Raw genomic sequence first — 21,488 nt, 5'->3', positions numbered from 1 at the left:
CGTGGGTCGTGCGCGCTGGGACCACCAGATTAGGGTGGCCGCGGCCACGCGGTGTGGAGCGTTTGTATGGTCTGTGCAGAGAGGAGAGAACAGGGATAGATAGACACATAGTTGACAGGCTACAGGAGAGGCTACGCTAATGCAAAGGAGATTGGAATGACAAGTGGACTACACGTCTCGAATGTTCAGAAAGTTAAGCTTACGTAGCAAGAATCTTATTGACTAAAATGATTGAAATGATACAGTACTGCTGGAGTAGGCTAGCTGGCAGTGGCTGCGTTGTTGACTTTGTAGGCTAGCTGGCAGTGGCTGCGTTGTTGACACTACACTAATCAAGTGTAGTTGATACCATGTTATCTTGTTTGGTCATGCTGATACCATGTTGTCTTGTTGTTGATAGCATGTTATCTTGTTTGGTCTTGTTGATACCATGTTATCTTGTGTTGTCTTGTTGATACCATGTCGTCTTGTTATTGATACCATGTTGTTGATACCATGTTGTCTTGTTTTGTCTTATTGATACCATGCTATATTGTTTTGTCTTATTGATACCATGTTATCTTGTTTTGTCTTGTTGATACCATGTTGTCTTGTTGTTGATACCATGTTGTCTTGTTTTGTCTTGTTGTTGATACCATGTTATCTTGTTTTGTCTTGTTGTTGATACCATGTTGTCTTGTTATTGATACCATGTTATCTCGTTTTGTCTTGTTATTGATACCATGTTGTCTTGTTATTGATACCATGTTATCTTGTTTTGTCTTGTTATTGATACCATGTTATCTTGTTTTGTCTTGTTGTTGATACCATGTTGTCTTGTTGTTGATACCATGTTGTCTTGTTGTTGATACCATGTTGTCTTGTTATTGATACCATGTTATCTTGTTTTGTCTTGTTATTGATACCATGTTATCTTGTTTTGTCTTGTTATTGATACCATGTTGTCTTGTTGTTGATACCATGTTGTCTTGTTGTTGATACCATGTTGTCTTGTTTTGTCTTGTTATTGATACCATGTTGTCTTGTTATTGATACCATGTTATCTTGTTTTGTCTTGTTGTTGATACCATGTTATCTTGTTTTGTCTTGTTGTTGATACCATGTTGTCTTGTTGTTGATAACATGGTATCAATAACAAGACAACATGGTATCTTGTGATGTCTTGTTGTTGATACCATGTTATCTTGTGTTGTCTTGTTGTTGATACCATGTTATCTTGTTTTGTCTTGTTATTGATACCATGTTGTCTTGTTATTGATACCATGTTATCTTGTTTTGTCTTGTTGTTGATACCATGTTATCTTGTTTTGTCTTGTTGTTGATACCATGTTGTCTTGTTGTTGATAACATGGTATCAATAACAAGACAACATGGTATCTTGTGATGTCTTGTTGTTGATACCATGTTATCTTGTGTTGTCTTGTTGTTGATACCATGTTATCTTGTTTTGTCTTGTTGTTGATACCATGTTATCTTGTTTTGTCTTGTTATTGATACCATGTTGTCTTGTTGTTGATACCATGTTGTCTTGTTGTTGATACCATGTTGTCTTGTTTTGTCTTGTTGATACCATGTTGTCTTGTTTTGTCTTGTTGATACCATGTTGTCTTGTTGTTGATAACATGGTAACAACAACAAGACAACATGGTATCAACAACAACACAACATGGTAACAACAACAAGACAACATGGTATCTTGTTTTGACTCGTCTATGCTGATATTGCAAAAATCCGCTAGTTAGCTAACCAACCCCTGTAACAATGTATTTGAGAGACAACAAGTGCTCATTGTGCAAATGTATTTATGGTTTGAATAAACATGTCGGTTTACATGTTGTGGACAATCTTAAGCCGGTCTGTTGTGTCCCATAGCTGCTGGACAACCAGCCCGTGACTCTGAAGGCAGCGTCTCCTTGACAACCAGATGTTTGTGATTCTGTTTCTCTCCAGTCCGCCATGTTGAATCTGGTGGATATCTTTGGCCCCTCTGAGGCTCCGCCCCCAACTGACGACCTCTGGGACGCCCAGCCTGCTGTGACCTCTGACCCCTGGGACTCTGTGGGTGAGTGGTACACGCTCCCCCCTCACACACACACGCGCTCTGCTATGAAAACTCTGCATTGAAAAACGTGCGCACTCTATCTCGCAACAGCAGTCCACTCCAACACTCCTGTGATTGGTAGTCCCTGGGCGACCCGCCCCTCCTCCAGCAGCCCAACCAATCCTTGGGCTCCGTCACGCTCTCCCACCTGGGAAGCTCCACCCACATCATCATCCAGCCCTGTCAATCACGGCTGGGAGAGCCCGCCCCCTCTTACAGGGGACGGTACTGATAGGACGGATCCCTTCTCTGTCAGGGAGGAGGAGGAGTGTAAAGGAGAAGAGGGACCACCCCAACCTGGCAGTCCTACTGGTACACACACACACACACACACACACACACACACACACACACACACACACACACACACACTTGTTTGTCTTCCTGTATGTATATGTTGTGTTTATACTGCATGTTTTCCTGCTGATGTCATTCCCTCCCCCTCCACAGGCCCAGACCTGTTTGGGGAGTGTGTCCTGTCCCCCGAGGTGAACGGGCGAGGGGGGGGCAGTCCGGAGATGTTTGACCTGTCCCGTCTCGTCCCCCCCAAGGGCTACGCGGCCCCCCGGATGTGTCGCACCCCAGAAGCCTTCCTGGGACCTACGGGGGCGTCGCTCGTCAACCTGGACGCACTCATCCCCCCTAATCCTCCTAGCAGGACCCACAACAACCCCTTCCTCTTAGGTGAGGAGACACACACACACACACACACACACATCCCCCCTAATCCTCCTAGCAGGACCCACAACAACCCCTTCCTCTTAGGTGAGGAGACACACACACACACACACACACACACTCTCACTCCCCCTAATCCTCCTAGCAGGACCCACAACAACCCCTTCCTCTTAGGTGAGGAGACACACACACACACACACACACACACACACACACACACACACACACACACACACACACACACTCATCCCCCCTAATCCTCCTAGCAGGACCCACAACAACCCCTTACTCTTAGGTGAGGAGACACACACACACACACACACACACACACACACACACACACACACACACACACACACTCATCCCCCTAATCCTCCTAGCAGGACCCACAACAACCCCTTACTCTTAGGTGAGGAGAGACACACACACACACACACACATACACACACACACACTCATCCCCCCTAATCCTCCTAGCAGGACCCACAACAACCCCTTACTCTTAGGTGAGGAGACACACACACACACACTCTCATCCCCCCTAATCCTCCTAGCAGACCCACAACAACCCCTTACTCTTAGGTGAGGAGACACACACACACACACACACACACACACTCATCCCCCCTAATCCTCCTAGCAGGGCCCACAACAACCCCTTACTCTTAGGTGAGGAGACCACACACACACACACACACACACACACACACACACACACACACACACACACACACACACACACACACACTCATCCCCCCTAATCCTCCTAGCAGGACCCACAACAACCCCTTACTCTTAGGTGAGGAGACACACACACACACTCTCATCCCCCCTAATCCTCCTAGCAGACCCACAACAACCCCTTACTCTTAGGTGAGGAGACACACACACACACTCTCATCCCCCCTAATCCTCCTAGCAGACCCACAACAACCCCTTCCTCTTAGGTGAGGAGACACACACACACACTCTCATCCCCCCTAATCCTCCTAGCAGACCCACAACAACCCCTTACTCTTAGGTGAGGAGACACACACACACACTCTCATCCCCCCTAATCCTCCTAGCAGACCCACAACAACCCCTTCCTCTTAGGTGAGGAGACACACACACTCATAATTTCTCCCTCACTCTCTCCCCCTCCTCTCTCTCCCTCCCCCCCTCCTCTCCCTCCCCCCTCCTCTCCCTCCCTCCCTCCTACCCTCTCCACTTTGCCAAAGCAATTGAAGTAGATAATATACAAAAGTGAAATAAACAATAAAAATGAACAGTAAACATTACACATACAGAAGAAGAATAAAGAATTCAAAAGAATAAAGACACGACAGATGTCATATCATGTGTATATACAGTGTTGTAACGATGTACAAAAGGGAAAATAAATCCACATAAATCTGGGTTGTATTTACATTGGTGTTATAGATCTGTCTCTCTCTCCAGGTCTGAGTGTCCCCTCTCCCACCAATCCATTCCACTGTGACCAGCCCCGTCTCACACTCAACCAGATGCTCCGTCCCTGTTCCACCTCCCCACTCCCCCCTCACACCCTCCCCTACAGCCCCTCTCTCCCCCTCCCTCTCCCACACCACACCCAGCCCTCCACCGGCCTCCTGGACCTCCCCTCTAACCTGCCCCATCCCCTCCTCCCCCTCTCCCCCATCCCAGCCCACCGCGTCCCGCCCCAATCTCACACACACAGCCACAACCCCTTCATCTGAGACCTGAGGGGAACTGGCTCTACAACAACCCCTTCCTCTGAGACCAGAGGGGAACTGGCTCTACAACAACCCCTTCCTCTGAGACCTGAGGGGAACTGGCTCTACAACAACCCCTTCCTCTGAGACCTGAGGGGAACTGGCTCTACAACAACCCCTTCCTCTGAGACCTGAGGGGAGATGGAGAGGCAACTGGCTCTATAACAACCCCTTCCTCTGAGACCTGAGGGGAACTGGCTCTACAACAACCCCTTCCTCTGAGACCTGAGGGGAGATGGAGAGGCAACTGGCTCTACAACAACCCCTTCCTCTGAGACCTGAGGGGAACTGGCTCTACAACAACCCCTTCCTCTGAGACCTGAGGGGAACTGGCTCTACAACAACCCCTTCCTCTGAGACCTGAGGGGAACTGGCTCTACAACAACCCCTTCCTCTGAGACCTGAGGGGAACTGGCTCTACAACAACCCCTTCCTCTGAGACCTGAGGGGAACTGGCTCTACAACAACCCCTTCCTCTGAGACCTGAGGGGAACTGGCTCTACAACAACCCCTTCCTCTGAGACCTGAGGGAAACTGGCTCTACAACAACCCCTTCCTCTGAGTCCTGAGGGGAACTGGCTCTACAACAACCCCTTCCTCTGAGACCTGAGGGATACTGGCTCTACAACAACCCCTTCCTCTGAGACCTGAGGGGAGATGGAGAGGCAACTGGCTCTACAACAACCCCTTCCTCTGAGTCCTGAGGGGAACTGGCTCTACAACAACCCCTTCCTCTGAGACCTGAGGGAACCTGGCTCTACAACAACCCCTTCCTCTGAGACCTGAGGGGAACTGGCTCTACAACAACCCCTTCCTCTGAGTCCTGAGGGGAACTGGCTCTACAACAACCCCTTCCTCTGAGACCTGAGGGCAACTGGCTCTACAACAACCCCTTCCTCTGAGACCTGAGGGGAACTGGCTCTACAACAACCCCTTCCTCTGAGACCTGAGGGGAACTGGCTCTACAACAACCCCTTCTTCTGAGACCTGAGGGGAACTGGCTCTATAACAACCCCTTCCTCTGAGTCCTGAGGGGAACTGGCTCTACAACAACCCCTTCCTCTGAGACCTGAGGGGAACTGGCTCTACAACAACCCCTTCCTCTGAGACCTGAGGGGAGATGGAGAGGCAACTGGCTCTACAACAACCCCTTCCTCTGAGTCCTGAGGGGAACTGGCTCTACAACAACCCCTTCCTCTGAGACCTGAGGGGAACTGGCTCTACAACAACCCCTTCCTCTGAGTCCTGAGGGGAACTGGCTCTACAACAACCCCTTCCTCTGAGACCTGAGGGGAACTGGCTCTACAACAACCCCTTCCTCTGAGTCCTGAGGGGAACTGGCTCTACAACAACCCCTTCCTCTGAGACCTGAGTGGAACTGGCTCTACAACAACCCCTTCCTCTGAGTCCTGAGGGGAACTGGCTCTACAACAACCCCTTCCTCTGAGACCTGAGGGGAACTGGCTCTACAACAACCCCTTCCTCTGAGACCTGAGGGGAACTGGCTCTATAACAACCCCTTCCTCTGAGACCTGAGGGGAACTGGCTCTACAACAACCCCTTCCTCTGAGTCCTGAGGGGAACTGGCTCTATAACAACCCCTTCCTCTCATCTGTCCAACTCTCTTCCCCTGTCCCCCTTACCTATCTGTCCAACTCTCTCCCCCTGTCCCCCTTACCCATCTGTCCAACTCTCTCCCCCTGTCCCCCTTACCCATCTGTCCAACTCTCTCCCCCCATCCCCGTACCCCTTATACAGTGGTGCAAAAAAGTATTTAGTCAGCCACCAATTGTGCAAGTTCTCCCACTTAAAAATATGAGAGGCCTGTAATTTTCATCATAGGTACACTTCAACTATGACAGACAAAATGAGAAAAAAAATCCAGAAAATCACATTGTAGGATTTTTAATGAATTTATTTGCAAATTATGGTGGAAAATAATATATATTTTTTTGCCCCACTGTACCTCCATGTCTAACCCTCTCTGCCCTTCATCTCCCTGTCTAACCCTCTCTGCTCCTCATCCCCCAGTCTAACCCTCTCTGCCCCTCATCCCCCTGTCTAACCCTCTCTGCCCCTCATCCCCCTGTCTAACCCTCTCTGCCCCTCATCCCCCTGTCTAACCCTCTCTGCCCCTCATCCCCCTGTCTAACCCTCTCTGCCCCTCATCCCCCTGTCTAACCCTCTCTGCCCCTCATCTCCCTGTCTAACCCTCTCTGCCCATCATGTCCCTGTCTAACCCTCTCTGCCCATCATGTCCCTGTCTAACCCTCTCTGCTCCTCATCTCCCTGTCTAACCCTCTCTGCCACTCATCCCCCAGTCTAACCCTCTCTGCCCCTCATCCCCCAGTCTAACTCTCTCTGCCCCTCATCCCCCAGTCTAACCCTCTCTGCCACTCATCCCCCAGTCTAACCCTCTCTGCCCCTCATCCCCCAGTCTAACCCTCTCTGCCCCTCATCCCCCTGTCTAACCCTCTCTGCCCCTCATCTCCCTGTCTAACCCTCTCTGCCACTCATCCCCCAGTCTAACCCTCTCTGCCCCTCATGTCCCTGTCTAACCCTCTCTGCTCCTCATCTCCCTGTCTAACCCTCTCTGCCACTCATCCCCCAGTCTAACTCTCTCTGCACCTCATCCCCCTGTCTAACCCTCTCTGCCCCTCATCCCCCAGTCTAACCCTCTCTGCCCCTCATCCCCCAGTCTAACCCTCTCTGCCCCTCATCCCCCAGTCTAACCCTCTCTGCCCCTCATCCCCCAGTCTAACCCTCTCTGCCACTCATCCCCCCAGTCTAACTCTCTCTGCCCCTCATCCCCCAGTCTAACCCTCTCTGCCCCTCATCCCCCAGTCCCCGGTCTAACCCTCTCTGCCCCTCATCCCCCAGTCTAACCCTCTCTGCCCCTCATCCCCCAGTCTAACCCTCTCTGCCCCTCATCCCCTAGTCTAACTCTCTCTGCCCCTCATCCCCCAGTCTAACCCTCTCTGCCCCTCATCCCCCAGTCTAACCCTCTCTGCCCCTCATCCCCCAGTCTAACTCTCTCTGCCCCTCATCCCCCTGTCTAACCCTCTCTGCCCCTCATCCCCCAGTCTAACCCTCTCTGCACGGGACCTAACACGCTTTACCAACTGGACCTAACTGGACTCAACTAGATAAAATCAGACCTAACCGGATTAAACCAGACCTAACTTGATCAAACTAGTCTAAACTTGGTCAAACGGACATGGTTGATTGTATTCTCAGACCCCCGTGCGTGTCTTGTCGACGGACCCACAATGCTTTGCGACCCAGCTCCCGTGGCGTCTTGGAGGACCTCAGGGAGACCGCTTTCCCAGCCAACAAGATTACACTCAGTGGAAGTGGACTTCTGGATGGACAGAGAGAAGGTCTAGTCTTATCTCTCTCAGAAGGAGTGATGAGCTGTGATGTCTTCTCTGCACTGACCGACAGATGGACGTGGATGTGTGCATAGAGACACACAGGCTGCTGTAGGTATTTATTAGAATGCTATACAGTATATGAACAACTCTATACTAATAAATGATGGTGTTTGTTGCATTGTAACACGGCACGTGTTTTACTGCTCTTTTCTCTGAAGAAGAATTAGAGTGGATCAGGATGTTTCTGTCTGGTTTATCCATATGTGGTGGGGGGTGTGGGTGGTGGGGGGTGTGGGTGGTGGGGGGGTGGGGTGTGTGTGTGGGGGGTGTGTGTGTGTGGTAGGGTGGGGTGGGGTGTGTGTGTGGTGGGGTGTGTGTGTGTGGTAGGGTGTGGTAGGGGGGTGGGGTGTGTGTGGTGGGTGGGGTGTGTGGTGGGTGGTGTGTGTGGTGGGTGGGGGGTGTGTGTGTGTGGTAGGGTGGGGTGTGTGTGTGGTAGGGTGTGGTGTGTGTGTGTGTGGTAGGGTGTGGTAGGGTGGGGTGTGTGTGTGGTAGGGTGGGTGGAGTGTGTGTGTGGTGGGTGGGGTGTGTGTGTGTGTGGTAGGGTGGGGTGTGTGTGGTGGGTGGGGTGTGTGGTGGGTGGGGTGTGTGGTGGGTGGGGTGTGTGTGTGTGTGGTAGGGTGGGGTGTGTGTGTGGTAGGGTGGGGTGTGTGTGGTAGGGTGTGGTAGGGTGGGGTGTGTGTGTGGTAGGGTGTGGTAGGGTGGGGTGTGTGTGTGGTGGGTGGGGTGTGTGTGTGTGTGGTAGGGTGTGGTAGGGTGGGTGGGGTGTGTGTGGTGGGTGGGGTGTGTGGTGGGTGGGGTAGGGTGTGGTAGGGTGGGTGGGGTGTGTGTGTGGTGGGTGGGGTGTGTGGTGGGTGGGGTGTGTGGTGGGTGGGGTGTGTGTGTGGTGGGTGGGGTGTGTGTGTGGTGGGGTGTGTGTGTGGTGGGGGGTGTGGGGTGTGTTTGTGGTGTGGGTGGGTGGGGTGTGTGTGTGGTGGGGTGTGTGTGTGTGGTAGGGTGTGGTAGGGGGTGGGGTGTGTGTGGTGGGTGGGGTGTGTGGTGGGTGGGGTGTGTGGTGGGTGGGGGGGTGTGTGTGTGTGGTAGGGTGGGGTGTGTGTGTGTGGTAGGGTGTGGTGTGTGTGTGTGTGGTAGGGTGTGGTAGGGTGGGGTGTGTGTGGTAGGGTGGGTGGGGTGTGTGTGTGGTGGGTGGGGTGTGTGTGTGGTAGGGTGTGGTAGGGGGGGTGGGGTGTGTGTGGTGGGTGGGGTGTGTGGTGGGTGGGGTGTGTGTGTGTGTGGTAGGGTGGGGTGTGTGTGTGGTAGGGTGTGGTGTGTGTGGTAGGGTGTGGTAGGGTGGGGTGTGTGTGTGGTAGGGTGTGGTAGGGTGGGGTGTGTGTGTGGTGGGTGGGGTGTGTGTGTGTGGTAGGGTGTGGTAGGGTGGGTGGGGTGTGTGTGGTGGGTGGGGTGTGTGGTGGGTGGGGTAGGGTGTTGTAGGGTGGGTGGGGGGTGTGTGGGGTGGGTGGGGTGTGTGGTGGGTGGGGTGTGTGGTGGGTGGGGTGTGTGTGTGGTGGGTGGGGTGTGTGTGTGGTGGGGTGTGTGTGTGGTGGGGGGTGTGGGGTGTGTTTGTGGTGTGGGTGGGTGGGGTGTGTGTGTGGTGGGGTGTGTGTGTGGTGGGGGGTGTGGGGTGTGTTTGTGGGGTGGGTGGGTGGGTGTGGTGGGGGTGTGTGGGTGGGTGGGGTGTGTGTGTGTGTGGTGGGGTGTGTGTGTGTGTGGTGGGGTGTGGTAGGGGGGTGGGGTGTGTGTGGTGGGGTGTGTGTGTGGTGGGGGGTGTGGGGTGTGTTTGTGGTGTGGGTGGGTGGGGTGTGTGTGTGGTGGGGTGTGTGTGTGGTGGGGGGTGTGGGGTGTGTTTGTGGGGTGGGTGGGTGGGTGTGGTGGGGGTGTGTGGGTGGGTGGGGTGTGTGTGTGTGTGGTGGGGTGTGTGTGTGTGTGGTGGGGTGTGTGTGTGGTGGGGTGGGTGGGTGTGTGTGTGTGTGTGTGTGTGGTGGTGTGGGTGGGGTGTGTGTGGTGGGGGGGGGTGTGGGTGGGGGGGGGGTGTGGGTGGGTGGGGTGTGTGTGTGTGTGTGTGTGTGGTGGGGTGTGTGTGTGTGTGGTGGGGTGTGTGTGTTGTTTGTGTGTGTGTGTGGGGTGTGGTGTGTGTGTGTGTGTGTGTTGGGGTGGTTGTGTGTGGTGGGGTGTGTGTGTTGGGGTGGTTGTGTGTGGTGGGGTGTGTGTGGTGGGGTGGGTGTGTGTGGTGGGGTGTGGTGTTTGGAGAGGAATCCTCAATCTTTGACAGAATCCTAGAGATACAGTAGTGATGTCATCACTGAGGTCACAGGACACAGTGTGCTGAATCACTGCTCTGTTCATTGGTGGAATGTTTCCTCCCCTTCGTCTCCTAGATTCTGCCACACACACACACACACACCACACACACCGCACACACACACACACACACCACACACACCGCACCACACACACACACACACACCACACACACAAGCAGAGCAGAGTCTCTAACCCAGGGGAACCAGACTGCAGTAAAGAGAGAAAGAGAAATCACTGATCAGCGAATAATGATGTAATGCATCACCTCATCTGACCACCAGGGGGTTGATTCCCCAACCTCTCCTCCAGTACCCCCAGTGATTCCCCAACCTGTCCTCCAGTACCCCCAGTGATTCCCCAACCTGTCCTCCAGTACTCCCAGTGATTCCCCCAACCTCTCCTCCTGTACCCCCAGTGATTTCCCCAACCTGTCCTCCAGTACCCCCAGTGATTTCCCCAACCTGTCCTCCAGTACCCCCAGTGATTCCCCAACCTGTCCTCCAGTACCCCCAGTGATTCCCCAACCTGTCCTCCAGTACTCCCAGTGATTCCCCCAACCTCTCCTCCAGTACACCCAGTGATTCCCAACCTCTCCTCCAGTACCCCCAGTGATTCCCCAACCTCTCCTCCAGTACCCCCAGTGATTCCCCAACCTCTCCTCCAGTACCCCTAGTGATTCCCCAACCTGTCCTCTAGTACCCCCAGTGATTCCCCAACCTGTCCTCTAGTACCCCCAAGGCTCGATGATCAGGAATGAGAGGCTCGATGATCAGGTGACCATTAATACAGCTGATTTAAGGAATGAGAGGCTCGATGATCAGGTGACCATTAATACAGCTGATTTAAGGAATGAGAGGCTCGATGATCAGGTGACCATTAGAATCAGCTGATTTAAGGAATGAGAGGCTCGATGATCAGGTGACCATTAATACAGCTGATTTAAGGAATGAGAGGCTTGATGATCAGGAATGAGAGGCTTGATGGAATGAGAGGCTCGATGATCAGGTGACCATTAACACAGCTGATTTAAGGAATGAGAGGCTCGATGATCAGGAATGAGAGGCTTGATGGAATGAGAGGCTCGATGATCAGGTGACCATTAATACAGCTGATTTAAGGAATGAGAGGCTCAATGATCAGGTGACCATTAATACAGCTGATTTAAGGAATGAGAGGCTTGATGATCAGGAATGAGAGGCTCGATGATCAGGAACGAGAGGCTCGATGATCAGGTGACCATTAGAATCAGCTGTGCTCGTTGTGGAACACATTAAAGAAGAGGACAGTCTGTGGGTCCAGAGGAGAAGTGTATCATGTCTGTTTACACTCGATAGCCCGAGAAGACTATGAGACGGGTGGGAAACCTGATCCCAGATCAGCACTCCTACTCTGAGACGCTTTGTGGACACGCGCCCTGGTCCCCCCTCTACATGGGAGGTTATTCAACTTGATCCAAAGGGCAAAACTGATCCTAGATCAGCGCGTAGGGCCCCTCACCTTGCTGTGACTGTAACAGTAGCTCTGCTGATGGTGTGGTTCATATGAAAAGGCAAAACTTATCCTAGATCAGCGCGTAGGGCCCCTCACCTTGCTATGACTGTAACAGTAGCTCTGCTGATGGTGTGGTTCATATGAAAAGGCAAAACTGATCCTAGACCCTTTAATGTCTGACTGTCTGTCTAAACACACTAATTACACTCTAGCTCTAATCATCACTCTAAACAGAAGTATCACAAACACACACACACACACACACTGCACATGGTGTTCATTTGTGAAGTCAAAAGCTCCACACAGGGAAGCCTCAGCCTGTATTGTATACATGTTCTCGTCTCTTGGTGTGTATAATGACATATGGTGTGTATCTGGTGGTTTGGAGAGGAGATACCACCTACATGCACCAGGGGGCAGCACTGGGCAGAGAATGACAAGACCCTTAGTATAGTAGACTACCAGACCCTTAGTATAGTAGACTACCAGACCCTTAGTATAGTAGACTACCAGACCCTTAGTATAGTAGACTACCAGACCCTTAGTATAGTAGACTACCAGACCCTTAGTATAGTAGACTACCAGACCCTTAGTATAGGAGACTACCAGACCCTTAGTATAGGAGGCTACCAGACCCTTAGTATAGTAGACTACCAGACCCTTAGTATAGGAGACTACCAGACCCTTAGTATAGGAGACTACCAGACCCTTAGGAGACTACCAGACCCTTAGTATAGGAGACTACCAGACCCTTAGTATAGGAGACTACCAGACCCTAGTATAGGAGGCTACCAGACCCTTAGTATAGTAGACAACCAGACCCTGAGTATAGGAGACTACCAGACCCTTAGTATAGTAGACTACCAGACCCTTAGTATAGTAGACTACCAGACCCTTAGTATAGGAGACTACCAGACCCTTAGTATAGGAGACTACCAGACCCTTAGTATAGGAGACTACCAGACCCTAGTATAGGAGACTACCAGACCCTGAGTATAGGAGACTACCAGACCCTAGTATAGGAGACTACCAGACCCTTAGTATAGTAGACAACCAGACCCTGAGTAGACTACCAGACCCTTAGTATAGTAGACTACCAGACCCTTAGTATAGTAGACTACCAGACCCTTAGTATAGTAGACTACCAGACCCTTAGTATAGGAGACTACCAGACCCTAGTATAGGAGACTACCAGACCCTTAGTATAGTAGACAACCAGACCCTGAGTAGACTACCAGACCCTTAGTATAGGAGACTACCAGACCCTTAGTATAGTAGACTACCAGACCCTTAGTATAGGAGACTACCAGACCCTAGTATAGGAGACTACCAGACCCTTAGTATAGTAGACTACCAGACCCTTAGTATAGTAGACTACCAGACCCTTAGTATAGGAGACTACCAGACCCTTAGTATAGTAGACTACCAGACCTTTAGTATAGTAGACTACCAGACCCTCAGTATAGTAGACTACCAGACCCTTAGTATAGTAGACTACCAGACCCTTAGTATAGTAGACTACCAGACCCTTAGTATAGTAGACTACCAGACCCTCAGTATAGTAGACTACCAGACCCTTAGTATAGTAGACTACCAGACCCTCAGTATAGTAGACTACCAGACCCTTAGTATAGTAGACTACCAGACCCTTAGTACAGTAGACTACCAGACCCTTAGTATAGGAGACTACCAGACCCTTAGTATAGTAGACTACCAGACCCTTAGTATAGTAGACTACCAGACCCTTAGTATAGTAGACTACCAGACCCTCAGTATAGTAGACTACCAGACCCTCAGTATAGTAGACTACCAGACCCTTAGTATAGGAGACTACCAGACCCTTAGTATAGTAGACTACCAGACCCTTAGTATAGTAGACTACCAGACCCTTAGTATAGTAGACTACCAGCCCCTTAGTATAGTAGACTACCAGACCCTTAGTATAGGAGGCTACCAGACCCTTAGTATAGGAGACTACCAGACCCTTAGTATAGTAGACTACCAGACCCTTAGTATAGGAGGCTACCAGACCCTTAGTATAGTAGACTACCAGACCCTGAGTATAGGAGACTACCAGACCCTTAGTATAGTAGACTACCAGACCCTTAGTATAGTAGACTACCAGACCCTTAGTATAGTAGACTACCAGACCCTCAGTATAGGAGGCCACCAGACCCTTAGTATAGGAGGCTACCAGACCCTTAGTATAGGAGGCCACCAGACCCTTAGTATAGGAGGCTACCAGACCCTTAGTATAGTAGACTACCAGACCCTTAGTATAGGAGGCTACCAGACCCTTAGTATAGTAGACTATCAGACCCTTAGTATAGTATCTTTTCCTGGACTAGCAACAGTCCAGACTGGATCCAGAATCCCTCATAGAACCCCAAAGAACCCCTCAGGTCCAATCAGAACCTCTCAGTGATACTGGACTCTGCCTGAACCACAGATATGTCATCTGTTACATCATAGTAATTCCCAATGAGGACGTTATGGTTGTTTCACCGTGCAGTATCATTTATCTCATGGATGTTATGTCTGGTCTCTCTCACACAGATTGGTTCTCCTTACTCTGACCTCTTCCTTTGGGCCAGTACAAACTCAGTCTCCCTACAGGTCTCTCTCCTTCCCTCTCTACCCTTTCTCTCTCATACTCGTCATGGAAAGATGAGAGAGAAAGAGTGAGAAAGACAGAGAGAGGGGAAGGAGAGAGAGGGGAAGGAGAGAGAGGGGAAGGAGAGAGAGAGACAGAGAGAGGGGAAGGAGAGAGACAGAGAGAGGGGAAGGAGAGAGACAGAGAGAGGGGAAGGAGAGAGAGACAGAGAAAGGGGAAGGAGAGAGACAGAGAGAGGGGAAGGAGAGAGAGACAGAGAGAGGGGAAGGAGAGAGACACAGCGAGAGGGGAAGGAGAGAGAGACGGAGAGAGGGGAAGGAGAGAGACACAGAGAGAGGGGAAGGAGAGAGAGACAGAGAGAGGGGAAGGAGAGAGACGGAGAGAGGGACAGAGAGAGGGGAAGGAGAGCGAGACAGAGAGGGGAAGGAGAGAGACACAGAGAGAGGGGAAGGAGAGAGAGATGGAGAGAGGGACAGAGAGATGGGAAGGAGAGAGGGACAGAGAGAGGGGAAGGAGAGAGTGACAGAGAGAGGGGAAGGAGAGACAGAGAGAGAGGGAAAGACAGAGAGAGGGACATAGAGAGGGGAAGGAGAGAGAGAGAGAGAGACATAGGGGAAGGAGAGAGGGACAGAGAGAGGGGAAGGAGAGACAGAGAGAGAGGGAAAGACAGAGAGAGGGGAAGGAGAGAGAGAGAGAGACATAGGGGAAGGAGAGAGACAGAGAGAGGGTGGGTAGGAGAGAGAGACAGAGAGAGAGGGTAAGTATATTGAGTGGACAAAACATTATGAACACCTGCTCTTTCCATGAGACTGACCAGGTGAAACGAGGTGAAAGCTATGATCCCATATTGATGTTACCTGTTAAATCCACTTCAATCAGTGTAGATGAAGGGGAGGAGACATGTTAAAGAAGGATTTTTAAGTATTGAGACGATTGAGACATGGATTGTGTCTGTGTGACGTTCCGAGGGTGAGTGGACAAGACAAAAGATTGAAATGCCTTTGAACGGGGTGTGGTAGTAGGTACCAGACACACCGGTTTGTGTCGAGAACTGCAACACTACTGGATTTTTCACACACTCAACAGTTTCCTATGTGTATCAAGAATGGTCCAGCACCCGCAGGACATTCAGCCAACTTGACACAACTGTGGGAAGCAGTGGAGTCAACATGGATCTGACCTCTTCCATTGGGTCAGTACTAACAGTCTACCACGTTCTCTACAGGCCTTTCCCTCTCTGCTCTTTCCCTCTCTGCTCTTTCCCTCTCTGCTCTTTCCCTCTCTGCTCTTTCCCTCTCTGCTCTTTCCCTCTCTGCTCTTTCCCTCTCTGCTCTTTCCCTCTCTACAGGCCTTTCCCTCTCTGCTCTTTCCCTCTCTGCTCTTTCCCTCTCTGCTCTTTCCCTCTCTGCTCTTTCCCTCTCTCCCTCTGTGACCATTTCTGTCTGAGAGAGAGAGAGAGAGAGTGTGTTATGTATAGGTATTTATCTCTTTCTGATTGGTCAGTATAGTTAGCCCTGAGCTCTGGTAGCCTGGTGAGATGAATAATATTATGACTCTGTTTACAGAGCAGACTGGTCTGGTTACAAAGACAACACATGGTGACGACACATCTGGCTTACCTCTCTCTCTCACACACACACATCTCTCTCTCTCTCACACACACACACACACATCTCTCTCTCACACACACATCTCTCTCTCTCACACACATCTCTCTCTCTCTCACACACACACATGTCTCTCACACACACATCTCTCTCTCTCTCACACACACATACACACATCTCTCTCTCTCTCTCACACATCTCTCTCTATTGCTCACATTTCTCTCTCCTCTTAAAATGAGAGATGTGCAGATGTAAAGAGAGCATCAATCAACTGGCTTTTTAATAGTTCCAGGGAGAAAAATACAGATCTGTGCTTGATTGCTAATTATTCTATGAGATCACACACAGGGAGAAGTGTTTCCATATGTATGGCTGTAGGAGTGTCAGTCGTCTGGTCAATGAACCACTAAGGAGTGATAGAGAATTACCAAGATGGCCGACCAAGTCCTTCTCCCAATGTGGAAACCATTAGGACCTCTGCAGCACTGACACACACACACACACACGATGAAAGGAAGGTCGTGCAGAAAGCTGGGTGCTAATTGAGCGAAGGCAGCAGGAGTCGTCTCCAAACTACTTCCTGTTAGAATTGGACCCTGAAGTCAGGCCACTTTCAGCACTTGTCCAATAAGAAATGTTTGTTTTCATTGCAAAACGTTTCTCTACGGTTTGCACTAATGAATACACCTCAGGGCACATACCCGAAAGCAATTACAGTTTGCTGTGGTTTGATCTCAGACCAAGGACTCTGCTTTCATTCAGCCCTCAATTCCCAGCATGTGCGCTTGTGTGCAACAGTCTCTCATACCATTTCACATTTTAGTAGACACTCTTATCCATAGTGACTTACAGTACTTAGTGCATACATTTTCATACTGATCCCCGTCTGAATCAAACTCACAGCCCTGGTATTGCAAGTGCCATGCCCTGCCAACTGAGTCACACGGGACCATACCTCACCAGTCCCTCCTGTACGAGCCTGCCAACTGAGTCACACGGGACCATACCTCACCAGTCCCTCCTGTATGAGCCTGCCAACTGAGTCACACGGGACCATACCTCACCAGTCCCTCCTGTACGAGCTTGCCAACTGAGTCACACGGGACCATACCTCACCAGTCCCTCCTGTACGAGCCTGCCAACTGAGTCACACGGGACCATACCTCACCAGTCCCTCCTGTACGAGCCTGCCAACTGAGTCACACGGGACCATACCTCACCAGTCCCTCCTGTACGAGCCTGCCAACTGAGTCACACGGGACCATACCTCACCAGTCCCTCCTGTACGAGCCTGCCAACTGAGTCACACGGGACCATACCTCACCAGTCCCTCCTGTACGAGCCTGCCAACTGAGTCACACGGGACCATACCTCACCAGCCCCTCCTGTACGAGCCTGCCAACTGAGTCACACGGGACCATACCTCACCAGCCCCTCCTGTACGAGCCTGCCAACTGAGTCACACGGGACCATACCTCACCAGTCCCTCCTGTACGAGCCTGCCAACGGAGTCACACGGGACCATACCTCACCAGTCCCTCCTGTACGAGCCTGCCAACTGAGTCACCCGGGACCATACCTCACCAGCCCCTCCTGTACGAGCCTGCCAACTGAGTCACCCGGGACCATACCTCACCAGCCCCTCCTGTACGAGCCTGCCAACGGAGTCACACGGGACCATACCTCACCAGTCCCTCCTGTACGAGCACATACTCCCTAATACTATCTAAGTTCTGTTTCCTTTGGACCAGACCACAGGAATTTATATGAGGGGGAAACTATCACAGAGTTCAGTACACTGCCTAACAGGGCTCACTAAAACAGGTCTCACAACTCTCTCTCTTTCTCCCCCTGACTTGACAGTGGTGAGGTCATGCACTCTCTCTCTCTCTCTCTCTCTCTCTCTCGTTGAAACAGATGTGTGTGTCTACCGTCGTGAATCATAGCTCAGCGTCTGTTTCTTCTCCCCCAGCTGTGATCTTGGTACGCTTCAGACTCCATCTCAGCCGACACGACCCGCTCCCCACCCTTATTCTGTTATCTCTTTTGGTTCTTCCTTATTAATGTTAATATTACATTGTTATTCATTACTGCATTGTTGGGGGTTAGAGCTGCAGGAAAGGCCATTTCCCTGTACTTGTTGACGTGACATTACAACTTGATACTTCACTACGGAATCACCTGACCTGTCAAATAGGGGCGGTAGTGTAGCCTAGTGGTTAGAGCTTTGGACTAGTAACCGAAAGGTTACAAGTTCAAATCCCCGAGCTGACAAGGTACAAAATCTGTCGTTCTGCCCCTGAACAGGCAGTTAACCCACTGTTCCCAGGCCATCATTGAAAATAAGAATTTGTTCTTAACTGACTTGCCTAGCAAAATAAAGGTACAATTAAATACATAATTAGATGGATTTCCTGTCAAATCGTGTCAAATGAAATGAGACAGACAGCATGTAGGAACCATGTTGTTCTTGGACAAGAAACTGCATTGGGCTCCGATGGGAAGGGGACATGAGCCTGTTTAAACGTGACACTGGACGATATCAAAACACACTGAGCATTTCAAATCAAATTGTATTTGTCACATGCGCTGAAAACAACAGGTTTAGACCTTACAGTGAAATGCTTACCTACAAGCACTTTAAATCAACAATGCAGTTTTAAGAAAAATACCTAAGAAAATAAGATATTGTTTTACTGTTAAAACGTAATATAGTTGCGTTGCGAGGCGACTGTAAATTGTTCTTATCTGCTGTTTGTACTCGGGCAGTGGGCGGGACCAAGCGAATGTCAATAATCCTGCGTCATGTGTGACTAACATTGAAAACAGCGAATCAGAAGCTTGTCCGCGTTTTAAACCGACCAATGAGCGATTTATCATCTTTGTTTGCGGAAGTGGAGCTGCTATCCTCCAGGCAAGTTTCGAGAGCAAATTTGAATGTATGTTGGTGTTGTTTTACAGCTCAAATGAAAAGCAGCTCACTCGAGAACGAGTGTAACATCGTAATGCAAAGTCATACATTCTATAAGAGCAGATATCACTGTAAATATCCCACGTGTGCTTTCTCCGTCGACGTTCACTCTTTCAAATCCGCTAGCCAGTTTTCGTCAAAAAAAGCGTGTTTTTCTCGTGTCTTCCTTGTTTGTTCAGATGAGTACCTGTTCACTGGAGCATCCCAACGGGCAGGAGGCCGACTCTGTCCCCGCCAAGAGGCTCTGCAAGGGGGAGTGCGCGCAGGATGGGTCGGTCGGAGGTGGAGGGGGGAAGGCAAGCAGGGCCGTGGAGGTGGTAGGTGACATATCACTAATCTCGGCAACAACCCAGAACCAACATTGTTTGTCCACGAGAGAACATTTCACTGGCCTAGATAACCAGACCGGATGGAAAATGTACCAGTCTGTCAATCCGGAGTAGAAACAATAACAAAGCCTCTGTTATTGTAAAAATTCTGAGGGCCGGGCCTGGAAAAATGTAACCACTCAAATTCACGGACAGAGCTTTGTATGCAAGGACTGACCATCCAATATATACACATTATAGCTTTAAGCATGTTTTAACGCTATACAGTGTTTGTTTACATTTACAATGCTTACAAACATTGGAGTAAAACAAGCTCATATGAATATTGTATAATGATGTTTCAATTGCAGATTGGCGTTTTTGTTTACTTTGTGGCAGCACATCTGGTTGGTGCCTGTTTGCATGTTGGCTAATATTAATTATCTAGCCTGACACAATCTGTTCCTCTATAGTCATACCAGTGTATATCCCCTCCTGTCTGTCTCTAGTCTATAGTCATACCAGTGTATAACCCCTCCTGTCTCTATTCTATAGTCATACCAGTGTATAACCCCTCCTGTCTCCAGTCTATAGTCATACCAGTGTATAACCCCTCCTGTCTCTAGTCTATAGTCATACCAGTGTATAACCCCTCCTGTCTGTCTCTAGGCTATAGTCATACCAGTGTATAACCCCTCCTGTCTCTATTCTATAGTCATACCAGTGTATAACCCCTCCTGTCTGTCTCTAGGCTATAGTCATACCAGTGTATAACCCCTCCTGTCTCCAGTCTATAGTCATACCAGTGTATAACCCCTCCTCCTGTCTCTAGTCTATAGTCATACCAGTGTATAACCCCTCCTCCAGTCTATAGTCATACCAGTGTATAACCCCTCCTCCAGTCTATAGTCATACCAGTGTATAACCCCTCCTGTCTCTAGTCTATAGTCATACCAGTGTATAACCCCTCCTGTCTGTCTCTAGGCTATAGTCATACCAGTGTATAACCCCTCCTGTCTCTATTCTATAGTCATACCAGTGTATAACCCCTCCTGTCTGTCTCTAGGCTATAGTCATACCAGTGTATAACCCCTCCTGTCTCCAGTCTATAGTCATACCAGTGTATAACCCCTCCTCCTGTCTCTAGTCTATAGTCATACCAGTGTATAACCCCTCCTCCAGTCTATAGTCATACCAGTGTATAACCCATCCTGTCTCTAGTCTATAGTCATACCAGTGTATAACCCCTCCTGTCTCTAGTCTATAGTCATACCAGTGTATAACCCCTCCTGTCTCTAGTCTATAGTCATACCAGTGTATAACTCCTCTTGTCTCTAGTCTATAGTCATACCAGTGTATAACCCCTCCTGTCTCTAGTCTATAGTCATACCAGTGTATAACCCCTCCTGTCTCTAGTCTATAGTCATACCAGTGTATAACCCCTCCTGTCTGTCTCTAGTCTATAGTCATACCAGTGCATAACCCCTCCTGTCTGTCTATAGTCATACCAGTGTATAACCCCTCCTGTCTCCAGTCTATAGTCATACCAGTGTATAACCCCTCCTCATGTCTCTAGTCTATAGTCATACCAGTGTATATCCCCTCCTCCTGTCTCTATTCTATAGTCATACCAGTGTATATCCCCTCCTGTCTGTCTCTAGTCTATAGTCATACCAGTGTATAACCCCTCCTGTCTGTCTCTAGTCTATAGTCATACCAGTGTATAACCCCTCCTGTCTCTAGTCTATAGTCATACCAGTGTATAACCCCTCCTGTCTGTCTCTAGTCTATAGTCATACCAGTGTATAACCCCTCCTGTCTGTCTCTAGTCTATAGTCATACCAGTGTATAACCCCTCCTGTCTGTCTCTAGTCTATAGTCATACCAGTGTATAACCCCTCCTGTCTAGTCTATAGTCATACCAGTGTATAACCCCTCCTGTCTGTCTCTAGGCTATAGTCATACCAGTGTATAACCCCTCCTGTCTCTAGTCTATAGTCATACCAGTGTATAACCCCTCCTGTCTGTCTCTAGTCTATAGTCATGCCAGTGTATAACCCCTCCTCCTGTCTCTAGTCTATAGTCATGCCAGTGTATAACCCCTCCTCCCGCCTCTAGTCTATAGTCATACCAGTGTATAACCCCTCCTGTCTCTAGTCTATAGTCATACCAGTGTATAACCCCTCCTGTCTC

General features: G+C 50.0%; 2 protein-coding genes across 9 annotated transcripts in view; both read left to right on the top strand.

The window, feature by feature from the left end:
• Nucleotides 1-8,089, top strand: part of LOC135530028 (epsin-3-like) — a 35,586-nt gene extending 27,497 nt beyond the window's left edge. Inside the window, exons 8-11 of the mRNA XM_064958425.1 lie at nt 1,951-2,062; nt 2,153-2,413; nt 2,552-2,785; nt 4,220-8,089. Coding sequence (XP_064814497.1) covers nt 1,951-2,062; nt 2,153-2,413; nt 2,552-2,785; nt 4,220-4,497 — 885 coding nt within the window. The 3' untranslated portion in view covers nt 4,498-8,089. The remainder of the gene's footprint in view (nt 1-1,950; nt 2,063-2,152; nt 2,414-2,551; nt 2,786-4,219) is intronic.
• Nucleotides 8,090-15,494: 7,405 nt separating this feature from the next.
• The window catches only part of LOC135530026 (queuosine-tRNA galactosyltransferase-like), a 60,247-nt gene continuing 54,253 nt past the window's right edge, over nt 15,495-21,488 (top strand). For 5 of the 8 annotated variants that reach the window (XM_064958417.1, XM_064958413.1, XM_064958412.1 and 2 more), the window contains exons 1-2: nt 18,866-18,955; nt 19,167-19,304. In XM_064958417.1, coding sequence (XP_064814489.1) covers nt 18,881-18,955; nt 19,167-19,304 — 213 coding nt within the window. In that variant the 5' untranslated portion in view covers nt 18,866-18,880. The other 3 variants (XM_064958416.1, XM_064958414.1, XM_064958415.1) reach the window with 3 other exon arrangements.

This window comes from Oncorhynchus masou, unplaced genomic scaffold, assembly GCF_036934945.1.
Source record: "Oncorhynchus masou masou isolate Uvic2021 unplaced genomic scaffold, UVic_Omas_1.1 unplaced_scaffold_1237, whole genome shotgun sequence".
NCBI lineage: Eukaryota > Metazoa > Chordata > Actinopteri > Salmoniformes > Salmonidae > Oncorhynchus > Oncorhynchus masou.
This window is presented reverse-complemented; position numbering and strand designations above follow the sequence as displayed.